This window comes from Trachypithecus francoisi, unplaced genomic scaffold (assembly GCF_009764315.1).
Source record: "Trachypithecus francoisi isolate TF-2019V2 unplaced genomic scaffold, Tfra_2.0 Lachesis_group11, whole genome shotgun sequence".
NCBI classification, from domain to species: Eukaryota; Metazoa; Chordata; class Mammalia; order Primates; family Cercopithecidae; genus Trachypithecus; species Trachypithecus francoisi.
In genome coordinates this window covers 55,657,508-55,672,117 of record NW_022681456.1, presented here as the reverse complement: position 1 = coordinate 55,672,117, position 14,610 = coordinate 55,657,508, and the positions used below count along the sequence as shown (strand labels likewise).

At 36.2% G+C, this 14,610-nt stretch overlaps 1 protein-coding gene across 8 annotated transcripts in view; it reads left to right on the top strand.

Annotated features, from left to right (window-relative positions):
- Positions 1-14,610, top strand: part of NAV3 (neuron navigator 3) — a 931,619-nt gene that overhangs the window by 715,747 nt on the left and 201,262 nt on the right. For all 8 annotated transcript variants that reach the window (XM_033221189.1, XM_033221191.1, XM_033221190.1 and 5 more), the window contains one exon: positions 403-1,426. In XM_033221189.1, the coding sequence (XP_033077080.1) occupies positions 403-1,426 (1,024 nt within the window). The remainder of the gene's footprint in view (positions 1-402; positions 1,427-14,610) is intronic.

Sequence of the window (14,610 nt, the reverse complement as noted above, 5' to 3'; positions counted from 1 at the left end):
AGGGCAACGTGGAATATCCATTTACTAGTATGGGCTACAGTGGTGGTTGAAAAAGAACACAGAGAATTGCTGAGGGATAGAGATAGAGGAGGGATAGTGTTTTATTCATCTTTGAATATCGGTGACTAGCAAATTTATTTGGGTAAGACTAATTTCAGATGGGAAAATAAAGCATAGACCCCCCCCAACCCCCCACCCCAGAATCAATGCCTCTCAAACACTCTGCATTTTTGAAATATGTTTTAAAAAATCACATCAGAGAAGTGATTGATGCCACATGTCTCTTTTCAGTTCAGAGGAGAGAGACTTCTATCCATCAATAGTTTGGAAGTTCTCAATTATGTAACATAAATGATCAAGATTAATTGCCTTTTCTTTATTTTTCTTCTAAACAATGTCCAGATTCCTCCAAAGGACCTCAATCGTCTTCAGGTGTAAATGGTAACATGCAGCCTCCCAGTACTGCTGGGCAGCCTCCTGCCTCTGCCATCCCTTCTCCAAGTGCCAGCAAACCCTGGCGCAGCAAGTCCATGAATGTCAAACACAGCGCCACCTCCACCATGTTGACTGTAAAGCAGTCAAGTCCAGCCACCTCACCCACACCATCATCAGACAGACTGAAACCACCTGTCTCAGAAGGGGTCAAAACTGCTCCCTCAGGACAGAAATCCATGCTTGAGAAATTCAAGCTAGTCAATGCCCGGACTGCTTTACGCCCCCCGCAGCCTCCCAGTTCAGGACCTAGTGATGGTGGGAAGGATGATGATGCCTTTTCTGAATCTGGTGAAATGGAAGGTTTTAACAGTGGTCTGAATAGTGGTGGCTCAACAAATAGCAGTCCCAAAGTGTCACCTAAGTTGGCCCCTCCAAAAGCTGGAAGCAAAAATCTCAGCAATAAAAAGTCTTTGCTACAGCCAAAGGAAAAAGAAGAAAAGAACAGGGACAAAAATAAAGTTTGCACTGAAAAACCAGTCAAGGAAGAGAAGGATCAGGTGACCGAGATGGCTCCAAAAAAGACCTCCAAAATTGCAAGCTTGATCCCCAAGGGCAGCAAGACAACAGCAGCCAAGAAGGAAAGTTTAATTCCATCTTCCAGTGGGATTCCAAAACCAGGCTCTAAAGTTCCAACAGCAAAGCAAACCATTTCGCCTGGCAGCACAGCAAGCAAAGAGTCTGAGAAATTCAGGACTACTAAGGGGAGCCCTTCCCAGTCCTTACCTAAGCCTATAACCATGGAGAAAGCAAGTGCATCTAGCTGTCCTGGCCCTTTGGAAGGAAGGGAAGCTGGTCAAGCCTCTTCTGCTTCCTGTACCATGACAGTGGCACAAAGCAGTGGGCAGAGCACAGGAAATGGTGCTGTCCAACTCCCTCAACAGCAGCAACACAGCCACCCGAATACTGCGACAGTGGCACCATTCATTTACAGGTAAGTTGGCCTCTGCTTATCCACAGTTGTAAATACATTTACAGGCCTGCATACTCAGAGTGTAATAGGGAAGGCTGATAATGTGGTGCTTTATGTTGTCATTTTGGAATGTTTCATGTTAAAGACAGAGGCCTAGAATTTAGTGCGGAATCTTAGTCTGGAAAAAAGCTTCCAACAGGATCCAGTTTTATTCCTTCTCTCATTCCCTCTCAGAAATCGAGACCATCCAAAATTAAACTACTTGTTATCAAAAGCCAGCTAGAAACCAGATGCCACAAAGTTCTCTTGTGTTTATTCATATTATTGCTACTACCATACTGCTTCTATTACTAGTAGCATACTTTTAAAATAATTCTCACTTTTACAGAATTTATGGTTGTTTTTGTTGTCATCTTTGGGAGAAAGTATACCATAATGGTTAAAGAGGCAGCCTCTGAAGTTAAAGTTGTGGATTTCATTCCTAGTTCTGCCACTTTTCAGCTATAAGACATTGCACAAGTTACTTAATACTCTTTAGTCTCATTTTCTTCAGCTGTCGAATAGGAACCATGCACTACTTTGTAGAGTTGAGACTATTAACAGAGGTCATGCATATATCATGTTTACTGTATATCCTGATGTGTTGCAAATGTTCTTCAAATGTTATTTATAAGGCACTACTTTCTCAATGTAAATTTTATATTAATTTCCCCCAGCAAGGCATAGGTTTCTAGGTAAAAGGGGTTACATATATAATTTGTATTACTTATTTGGGTTGTATTATTGATTTGTTTTTTTCTTACCTTTTATTTATTTATTATTTATTTTACTTTGCATTTTTGTTTTGTAGGCACTGAAATACACAATATAAAAATTTAAAATACATTATTATGCATTTTAAAATATGCATCCTGCCACCCAATTGGTAAAGATAGAACACTTTGCCTGTTTTTCTGTGATTTGCTTTAATCGATTAGAGATGTGTCAGTAACTGCTGTGTGCCCAGTTTTTTCACTGCTTGGTTAGTAAGGAGATGGCCTGAGGAGCAATAATGTCTGCTTTGTCCCTCCTTCTGGCAGGTTGACAATTTAATTGCAGAAAGAAAATTTTACAAATAGGATACAGGACCCACTATAATTAAGAAAGGGTCAAAACTGTATAGTTTAAAAATTTATTAATTTTTTGAATATAAAACTTTTTAAAATAAAGCAGTTTATACTGATTTATTTTTTTCTCAATGAAGAACCTAAGTGCTTTTTTTCTGAGGTTTTTATACCCTCAGCAAAACAAAATTATTATAATTATTTCATTTAATCTCTTGGGACATTACAATTGAATGCTGCTTTTCTGACTTCAGTAGTACTAATTCATTTAAAATATTTGTATTTGGATCAGATGGGAGTCTGCAGCTCCTTCTGACTCCAGGGTCCCTATTTGACAAAGCAGAATTTAAGATGTCAAAATCATGATCCACATTTCATAAATGTGAGAAAAAAAATCATTAAATTTTAAATATGTCATACTCAACACCCTTGTGGATTACAAATATATTCCGTAAAAACATCAATCCTTTCAAAAAATCACAAGTGAATTTCATAGGAAAGTGTAAATCTAGAACTGCTAATTTAGTAGGCTTCTTTCTATAAGTAGCAACAAGCTTTTAAAAAAATTGTTTGCAATAAAATATCCAGTGGATACAAATTTAGTGGTTTCCATTTGAAAATGTAACTTTTAAGTATCAAAAACAGGAAGCAGCACAGCAGCACAGCTTAGAAGTTACAGTGCGGATCCGGTGTGTGACCCTGATGAGTTCTCCGCTCTCTTGGAGTTTCCGTTTGACCTCTTTAACAACAAGACTATAAAAGTGAGGCAATGTAGCCAAGTAGCTAAGAAAAGAGGCAACAGAGAGGCTGAGGCAGGAGGAGAATCCCTTAAACCCAGGAGGCAGAGGTTGCAGGGAACCGAGATTGTGCCATTACACCGCAGCCTAGGCAACAAGAGGGAAACTCAAACAAAAACAAAAGTGGTGATAGAATATGTCTTACTCTACCATTGTTCAGAAACAGCATCTTGTGGTGGTTGCCTGAGTGGGAATCTCAATGCCACCACTGATTAGTTGTGTTACTTTGGGTCATATATGTAAAGATTCTGAACCACAATTTCCTAATCAGTGAAATAGGTGTAATAATGGTAGAAGCTATCTCATTAGGCTATTTTGAAGATTGAGTTGATATTTATCTGTAGAACACTATCTGCCACATAGTAAACAGCCTTCCCTAAACTTCACTTTCTAATCCTATAAAGTATGATTGATAAAGGATGCCTACCTTGATCGATTGTATTAAAGATTAAAGAAAATAATTCCATGTAAAATTTTTAGCACACAGCCAGATTTTGAGTAAATTACATTAATATCAGTAATTATTTTTATAATTATCAGCAATATAAGATAGCTAAAAATAAATAAAACCGTGGCTGGCATGGTGATTCATGCCTGTAATCCCAGCACTTTGGGAGGCCAAGGTGGGAGGATGGCTTGAGGCCAGGACTTTGAGACCAGCCTGTACACCAGAGCAAGACCCTGTTTCTACAATAAATAAAGAAATTGAAACTGTCTCATAAAATTTCCCATTGAAGTCTATACACAAAGTAATATTCATGCAAAGTTTTTAAATCAATGCAGAACAGTTTTACAAATAGTAATGTAAATTCTCAAAAGGTAGAGTGGTTACTATTCATTCTTTTCACCTTCCAATGGAAGGTGCTTGTTTATAGTCATGACATTTGGATTATGTAAACTTTTATGTTCTTTCTGAACTTTTACTGTTCTATCCCCATGTAAGAATCCCTCCTATGAAATTCCTGACAATTATTTTTAGAGTTGCTAACCATTTGATGAGATAATACTAATAATTTACTATTTTATGTTGGTATTATCATTTGTTGAGTGTTTACTTAGTGAAAGTCTTTGTGTCACAAAATGTATGTGAATTTTCTCATTTAAACTTCATCATAAACTCATGAGAAAGAATGTTATCACCCATTTTCCAGAAATGAAGAAGCTGAGATATTAAGTCAGAATAGTAATAATCTCTTGAGATCATAAGGCTAGTAGAAATTTGCTTTGCTTATCAGTTCTATCTACATGACAGAAATAAGAGGTATTGTTACTGGGAAAATTCTGGTTAGGAAAATGCCGATAGTACACCTGCAAAATTCTCAATCAGAACCCTTTTATAATTGAAAATGGTCATTGCTGTTAATTAGTATAAATTATATAAATGTATACAGATACGTATATATGATATATAAAGATAATTAAATAACTTTTATATAATGGGAAGATTGATGGCTGATGGTTAATTTTTTTTCTCAGCTGAATTCTAGGTTAAGACTTATTCCTTCTGAGATTCTAATATATGCTTCATAATACTCTGTCAGAAACTGGATGTTCAGAGTTCTATAAATATAATGTGGATTCTGGAAGTTAATAGATTTCCTATTAGCTTAACTTCTTATCTAATATAAATTATTCTGTACATAGTTTCAGTAAGTCAATTATCTCTACAGAGTGATAAAGTAGTTTCGAATTTGCTGTTATTCTTATTCATTTATCAAATAGATATAACTAAGACAAAATATCGAGAATTAAAGAAAATATTTTATTTTGGTTTAAGAAGTTCCCGATAACTAGAGCTACCTGAAATTGGAATAGGCTGCCTTTTATAGTGTTAAGATGACCATCTGAAGTACTTAAAAAGTGGTAAAGTGACCAGTTATTACAGTTTAGACAAAGGGAAATTGCTACATACTTTTTCATTTATGTACACATCCCTCATTCTACAAATACTGTGTAACAGAAGATACAAAGATTTTTTTTCCCTCCTTGTGATAAACTCTAACTCATCTTTTATTTCTTACCCTTATCTTCTTGGTGATGCATTAGTTGACTCCATCTTGTCAGATTTGTAAAAAACCCTCCTCTTTCTACATTAATTCTGTATGTTGCATATACTTCCATAACAGTAATGCTTTAATATTTTTAAAGTATTCTGGGAGCTTCTTCTGGGAGCTCAGCCTACTAAGGGTAATAAGAATAATATAATCAAAAATATTAAAGCATTACTGTTATGGAAGTATATGCAACATACAGAATTAATGTGGAAAAAAGAGGGTTTTTTACAAATCTGACAAAATGGAGTCAACTAATGCATCACCAAGAAGTTAAGATAAGGGTAAGAAATAAAAGATGAGTTAGAGTTTATCACAAGGAGGGAAGAATGTTGTGCTATCATCCAAATTTTATATTCTACAATTTTATAATATAGGCATGATGGGAAAAGTAATAGATAAATTGTGAGCTGCAAATACTAGTAACTGGAACTGCTACAGATACTAATGGTTAGGATTTGTAATTATATGAATGAGAGACTGTATTAATCCATTTTCACACTGCTATCAAGAAATATCCTGAGACTGGATAATATGTAAAGAAAAGCGGTTTAATTGACTCACAGTTCCGCATAGCTGGGGAGGCCTCAGGAAACTAACAATTAAGGTGGAAGGCGAAAGGGAAGCAAGGCACGTCTTACGTGGCAGCAGGCGAGAAAGAGAGGACAGGGGAAACTGCCACACACTTTTAAAGCATCAGATCTCATGAGAACTCACTCACTATCAGGAGAACAGTATGAGGGAAACTGCCCCCATGATCCCATCACCTCCCACCAGGTCCTTCCCTCTACACCTGGGGATTACAATTCAGATTACAATTTGAGATAAGATTTGTGTGGGGACACAGAGCCAAACCATATCAGAGACTAAAGAAGAAAAGAAATGGAAGTAATTTGAATTTTGTTTTTCTCTTTCAATGACCCCTTCTCCATACATCAAATTTTCAGCTAGTCCTCCTAACCGATCTTCTAAAGCATACCCTCAATCAGACTTTCTTTCCATTTCCAACTCTTGTCTCCTGGTCCAAGCCACCTCACCACCAATTCTCATCTAGTTTCCAATGAGTCTCCCAGCTTCCACTCGGCTCTTTGCAATAACATCCTTCACACAGCTGGTATTCTCACCTTCTAAAGGCATAAATCATATATCTTATTCTAATTAATGAAGTCATCTATTAGATTTCCATTACATTAAAAAAATAAAACTTAAAAATTGCACCATGACCTTCCAAGGTCTAAGTAATCTAGTACCCTGTTCACAATTGGTCCCCACAGCTACATGCAGTCCCCGCTTCCCCCAACACACTGTATCTCAGCCTTCATCCTCTTTCTCAACAAACCAGTCTATCTTGCTTTAGAACATGTCTTTGGCATATCTGTTCATTTATGCCTGTAACAACTGTCTTCTAGATCACTGCAGGTCTGTCTTGTTATTAGAGCTCTGCTAATCTCCAACCACCTCCAACCACCTACTCAAAGGGAATATATATTATGCCCCTTCTCAGAATTCTATTTCATCATCCTCTTGTATTTTCTTTATACAGTGTATTACCATCTTTTTTTTTCTTGTTTACTTATTAAGTAGTGTGATTTCAGCCACCTCCTAATGTAATGTAAGCTCATTGAAATTAAAAGTCTTGTCTTTCTTATTTAGTAGCGTAATTGCCCAGTACACAGCCTACAAAGAGTGAAACCAAATAAAAATTGTTAAATGAAACACTGTCATCCTGTGTTAGAATCACTTGCTATAGAAGAATTTTCAAACCTGCCAAAAATGTACACTGGAACAAAAAATATTCTGAAGTCTCTCACTTCCTATAAATGGGAGGGTTTAACCAAAATACAACAGCTTTAAAATATTTAAAGAATTAAACCATACCTTCTCTTCAGCACATTCATTCACTTATTTTTTATCTTCTTTCAGCAACTACCTACTAAATATTTCTTATGCATTAGACCTTAAGGATTGAGTGAAAAATCATACATCTTACGTCATTTTCTTTTTATCATCCACAATGTAGTAGACAAGAGGCAAGCTCAAAGAGAACTACAAAATGCAGCTGGAAGGGTAAAGCTCCCCAGGACTGAACTAGATTTGTTATACTGAGGCTTCAAAAAAGTGGAAAATTACTTTTAGCTGTTGGAATCAGGGAAAGTAGCACCTGAACTGAGTCCAGAAAGATAAGTAGGATTTGGTAATGCAGAGATGAGGGGGACAGGGAGGGAAACATAAGGCTGAAGGAACCACATAAACAATGTCAATACAAGATATTTACAGTGGTCAGCAAGTAAGTCAGTTTCTCTGGACATTGAAGACTAATTGAAGCCTGGTTGTAGTAGAAATTCTTCAAGGTCAGAAATTTGAACTTTATGTATGTATATATGTGTGTATATACCTGTGTGCTTGCATGCACATGAGCATGTGTGTGGAAAGCTTGATCAGAAAAGTTACTCTTTCTTCAGAATGTAAAGTGGATTGTTTGTAGGAGTGGTCAGAGTAGGATGAACCAGGTTAAATGTATAGATGAAGGAACAACTTACTGAATTTCTTAGGTAGGTTTGTTAAGTCTCAAACGAGATTCCAATTATTGGAAGAAAAGAAGAAAAAGGAGAACAGCATAGTTTTTCCATTTTGTTTTTTTAAAACTCCTTTTTTTATTGTTCCTCTTCTTTCTTGGTGTCCACCCTGAGCTATATTATTTGAACCTGTTTTTCTTGCCTGGAGTTCAAAAATTGTTACCTTACATCCTTCAGACTTTCAAAAACTACCTCCCCTTTTCCCATATGTCATTTTTCTTCCATTGCTTTTGTGTTCATTACATCACAACTATATTCTACATGCTTTCAAGGACATGTGAAATAAAATAATACAGTAATTGGTTAATTATGGAGAAAAGAAAGACCTGTGTGTTTTCCTTAAACCTGTCTCTTTAGAAGCCTCCAACAAAGTTTTAAAATGACACTTACCCAGATTTATAACATGCTGTTTTGAAGTCTACATTCTTTCTTTTCTGACCATTTGTAGTAAATGCCAAGGAAACAATGCATTGGACATAAAGCAAACATGCAGAGGCAAAGAAAGCAGAATCAGGGTTTTGAGCAGTTCTCAGAAAAGAAAAATACCTAACCCTTAGATAAGGCAAGGCACTATTCATAAGGAGAAACGTATCATGCTTCTTAAGCCCGTTAATTAAATATAAGCAGAGACCCTCTATAAACAACTTGATTTGTAAACTTAGGTCAAGAAAATCTGAACTTAGAGTGTTTCCTTCTTTTGATATAATATGCTGTACTTTATACAACCACACCATGAATTCGCAGAACAGATTTTTATTATAAAATATTTCTGTGGGATTATAGATTTGCCTAACCAAGCCATTGTTGTTTCTTCTCTTCATGTTTTATTTTATGTTTTGGGAAACAATTTTAATCTTACAGAAAATTTGCAGGAATTGTGCAAATGACTCTCACGTACACTTCTCCCAGAGCACTCAGAGAACTTATTCAGGTTTCACCAAGTTTCACCAAATATGATCCCTTTTAGTAATTCAGGATAAATATTGCATCTAGTAGTTGTCATGTCTCCCTAATATCCCTCAATCTGGAACCATTGTTTAGCCTTTCCCTGGCTTTCATGATATTGATATATTGATGGCCAGGCATTTTATATAATGTTTCTAATTTGGGTTTGTCACGTAGTTCCTCATTATTAGATACACATTAAATGTATTTTTTGTCTGGCATGTCATTGAAATGATACTGTGTTTTTCCCGCTGCATTTTATTGGGTGTTTCATGATATGAATATCGATATCTTCCATTTTGGTTGTGTTGAATTTGATTGCTTGATTAAGGTAATATCTGCCACAGTTTTATATTCTAAGTGAATATATTGTCTCCAGTTGTAATACATATTTTTGTGGGAAGATATTTTGAGACTGTGTGTAAAAATTCAATTTTTTATCTATTTTCACCCACAAGTTTTAGCATCCATTGAGCTTTGTTGCTGAATTAATAATGTGCTGTTATATGTGACAACCGGTTTTCTAATTCCATCCTGTCTTCTGCGTTTGCTCTCTGGCATTCTACTTTAAGAAAGAGATATTTTCTCCTCATGATCTTTCTATCTATTTAAATTATATGGACAAATAGATTTCTACTATATTTGTTATAATCCGTTGCTGTCACAACTTACTTTGGTGATTAATTTTCCAAGATGTGGCCATTGGGAGCCCCTCCAAGCTGGTTGTGTCTCCTTTCCAAATGCTCTATCACTCTTTGAGAATTTTCTTTCTTTATGGCTCAAGGTGTTCTAGGCTCATCTTGCACATTCCCTAATTTGGCTTTAGATCCTATTCTTTTCTTTAAGGATCTCGTATGTCTTTTTGTATATACAGTGATATTAGAAACCAAGATCTCATTTTTCCTAGGTTTTCTTGGGGGTCAAAACCAAGAAATATATGTGTGTATATACACACATACATATGCACATATTTAATCATTATTTTAATATTGTATATTATTTATTATAATTCAATATAATTGTGATTATTCATGTATACATACATTGATAATACCTCCAATTCCAGCTCAACACCACAGAGTTTAGTTTTCTTTCCATACTTGTGCGTCCTTTTGTCAACCATGAGAAACCTGGCTCGCATTATTCTCAATGTTTTCTTATTTGCTCAGCTCCCCTGAATCGAGCAAATCTTCTATCCACACTAGACTTCTGTTCACCCCAACAGTTTCCTGGCCTTGGCCCTGGCTGTCACCTGTCTGCCTTTCCAGAATGAAGGAAATAGGAAAGCAAGCACATTACTGGTTTTTGAAATATATGTGCTTTTCTTTCTTTTTGGTTGGGGTTATAAACAGGAATTACAATACCATTAGTTAATGTTTCTGACTCAAATCAGTTCTACTTGTGTCTACATTTGTGACCATATCTATATCAAGGTGAATCCACAGGGGGAAATATTTCTTGAATATAAATCAATATGCAAACACTTATATTAATGACATTAAAGATTAGAGGTTTGAGAATGTCTAGGATTTAATACTGATTTCCTTTTAATGATTAGTACATAAAAAATAACATTTAGGGGCTAGGCGCAGTGGCTCACATCTGTAATCCCAGCACTTTGGGAGGCCAAGGCAGGCGGATCAAGAGGTCACGACATGGAGACCATCCTGGCTAACATGGTGAAACCCCGTCTCTGCTAAAAATACAAAAAAATTAGCCAGGCGTGGTGGCGGGCGCCTGTAGTCCCAGCTACTAGGGGAGGCTGAGGCAGGAGAATGGCATGAACCCGGGAGGTGGAGCTTGCAGTGAGCCAAGATCGTGCCACTGCACTCCAACCTGGGCGACAGAGCGAGACTCTGTCTCAACAAAAATAAAAAATAAAAAAAATATAACATTTAGGTTAGACCAGTGGATATGTCACATTCAATGACTGAGTGACTGAGCTGTCTGTTAGCTAAGGAAACCTCAAATGCAATAAAATACTTAGTTCAGAGGCATTTTGATGGAATTAAACTGTAGGGGAGTAGTTAATAGATCAACATTTACAGGCAGCCAGGTTCAAGTACTGGTCAAGCATCTACCAGATTGTTACCTAGGACCAGTTATTTGACTTCTAGATGTCTTAATTTCTTTATCTGCAGCCCCTACATTACAAGATTGTTGTGAATTTTCAGTGATATGCCCCAGGGAAATACTAAACACCACACTTGGCACATAGTAAGTGTGCAAAAACAGGTAATAGCTCTCATGGTAATCACTGGTATCATGACTTTTAATTACTACAACTCCCAGTAACAGATGAAGGACCTGGCTTATTAGAATTCTAAATAAATTATACTCTGGGGGCTGAGGTGAGAACATGGCTTGAGCCAGGAAGGGTGAAGCTGAAGTGAGCTATGGTTGCTCTAGTGTGCTCCAGCAGGGGTGATAGAGTGAGACCCTATCTCAAAAAGTAAATAAATAAAATAAATCTAAATAAACTGTTTTTGCAATGCTGTGTCTTGATGGTTTCAATACTTACTCATAACACGATGACCGTGTTGTAAATGAACAGTGAGGTTGTCTACATAGGACCATGTTGCTGAATACTTTGAAGGAATATTATGATATGTATTTTTTCTTTTTCCAGTTAATAGGAAGAAAATGCATTATCAGTTTATGGGGAAACAGTGAATGATCCACTGCAATATTCACCATATCTGCCAAAATGTACTTTCTGATTAGAGAACACGCTTGATTCTAAAGTCTTTATAAATTATTTCATGAATCAACTCAAATATTTTTATTTAACTGGTGCAAAGCATGCATAAAAATAGAGGGTAAGTTGTGAGTCTTCAGAGATTTAACTGGACTTCTTTGATCATTTGTATAAAAGGCACATCTTTACCAGTTGGCATTGATTGGTCCTCTATAGACTGGAATTAAAATCTAATTTTGCTGTAACAAATTGTGAGGTGGAAATACTAGAGAAATGGATGGCTTGTAACATCAGTAGACATTTCTGGTCGCATTTAGATGTGAATATAAACCAAGCATGACTTCTAAGTCCTTTTTACAGTGATTTGAAGTTTACCTTCACCAAGTTCCATTCTTTCATTGATCAGTCTGTTTCCTTATTAATGCTAATGTAGATCACTTATGTAGGGAATTTGATGAGAAATACATTGGAGAACTTAAGGTAAATAAGACTCTCTTGTGACTTAAACTAAAAGACATAAAAGAGTGAGTCTGCCAAAAATACGCACTGACATATTAACACAAATTTTAAAACGGCTTCCAAGACAAGACTGAGCTGTCACAAGTAGGAATACACTTTTTTAAAAGCATGTCTCAGACATGGGGAGTGGGAACTTAACCAATGGAATTAAGTCTTTCATATTGAGGAAGATAGCCACAAGTCAGCTTCTGAAGAATTCTTTTTAAGAACTGCTTGCTTTTAGTAGAGCAAAAACTATAGTGCTAAAATACATTCCGAGTTTTCTTTTACTCCAGATTTTCTTAGATGGAGATAGAATCTTTATAACTAACATGGCCACAAACATTCTGGCTCCTGTGACAGCTGTTGGTCTTGTTCTCATAGGAACCAGTTAGCCGTGGGCTTTAGACAAATATTTCAGTGAAATGCTTAATGTGACTCAGCTTCTAAAAGATGAATCTGTGAATACAAAATCTGCAGGACTAGAGGTCAACCCTGGCTCCCAGCCAGTTCAACAAGCTGCTGTGCCTCTGTGACACTTCTTGGCAGGCAGCCAGTCAGCTTTCCCTGGGGTCCACAATTTCACTACATACTCTCCATTTAAACTTCTTCAGCAACTAATAAAAATTCTTAGAACACTTCAGAGGATTGTTTCTCCCTTCGTTCAGAGACAATAGGCTAAGGAAGAGATCAGTGGGGAGTAGGGTGGCCCACAATAATTGAAGCCAGGTGGAAGAACAGACTTTAGAAATGAATGGGGAGGGACTGTCAGTAGATGGGGATATGTGAGAAATTGGGGTCCAGGAGAGAAAGAAATAGGCTACACAAAGAGCAGATATATTTGTCCTTTTAATATTGACCAGAATTTCACAAGAGAGGATGTATTTTCAGTCCTTTTGTAATAATAGTTGATTTCACAACTATTTTGCAAGGCAGGCATTTTTTCTTATTTTTACAGATGAACAAACAAGTTCAGAGAGGTGAAGTAACTTGCCAACATCACATGACTTGATAACTGATTAGTGATGGGGCCAAGTTTTACACCCAAACCCAGTATATTTACACATATGCTACTCTTTCTTGCATATGCTTTGCCCACCAATAATTTTGTTTTACTCTTATGGCTAATATTATTTATCGATATATTTATAAAAGATTTGTTGACTGAAACTTATATTCTGATACAAGACTGGACACTGGGGATACAATGGTGAGTTCAAACATGGAGAATATGGAGAATAGGGCCTAGTCTGGGAGTTAAACGTTAATCAATTAATTACATTAATCTCATGTCACAAGAGTATGAAGTGCTGAAAAGATAGGTCCAGGGAGTACTAAGTACTAAGTGCTTATAATTGGAGACTGCCTGATCAGTGAAATTAGGGAGGATTTTTAAAGAAATAGTCACTTGAGCTAAAACTTGGAGGGAAGGAATCAACTGGATGAAGTGGGGAGGAAAATAATCAAGTGTAAAGACCCTGTTTGGGCAGGAAGCTATGGAAAGTGGGTAGAAGACTCTTGTGACCACAGTAGAGAAAGGAGAGAGGAGTCTTGTGTGAGATAATGCTGGAGACCATCATTCTATGGGTTGCATGGGACCCAACCATACAAGACCTTGTAAGTTTCATAAAGGTTTCACCAGAGGGCTCCATGAATCAGGACCAGGTTTGTTAATAAAATATTATGACTTCGGTTCTATAAATGATGGGTTTGACATATTTTTGTGACAACCAAGAAGAAATGTCAATTAGACAGTCTTTATATACATCGGGAATTCAGCGTAAAGTGCTGGGTTAGAGTTAGAATTTTAGAATTCAGGTGTAAATAAATAATAACCAATACAATGAATATGATTGAGATCATCTAGAGAAACTATAGACAAAAACTGGAAGAAGTATAGAATATTCCTTTGCTGAACTCCCAGGTTTCTGCTGTCTATATCCCCACTTCTTTTTCTACTACCCAGAACCACAACATTTAATGATTACGTAAAGGAAAACAATAGAATAAAGTAGAATCCAGAGAAAATGGGAAACACACTAGAGAATTTTTGCCATAAAAGCCAAGGTAGGACAGTTTGATAAAGGAAGGAATGAGCTGCTGTTCTAAATGCTACCAAGATATCAAATGAGTGGAAGACTAAAATATCTGTTAAATTTAGCTACTTTGAGATTTCTTTCTGGCCTTAATGGTATATATCCTATCACTTAAATAGTGTATTTTCTTTCTTAATTTGTTTATGCTCTTTATATTCAGTTTTAAGCTAGAATAAAATAAGAATGGTCTGTCAGAAATTATTGGAGACCAAGGCACAACCAACTTTGTATTGGAAAGTTTCTTTCTTGCATAGTTCTTTTTTCATATACTAATTCACATATATAACACATATATCAATACAGGCAACATGTAGTTTTCCATAGTTTCTTAAAACCTAAGTGAACTTTTCAGTTTCTTGGCCTGTCAGTTAAATTTTGACTTTTTCTGATATCAATGATTACACTTTTTCTCTTGAAACTCAAATTTAGATTAAAAGCAAA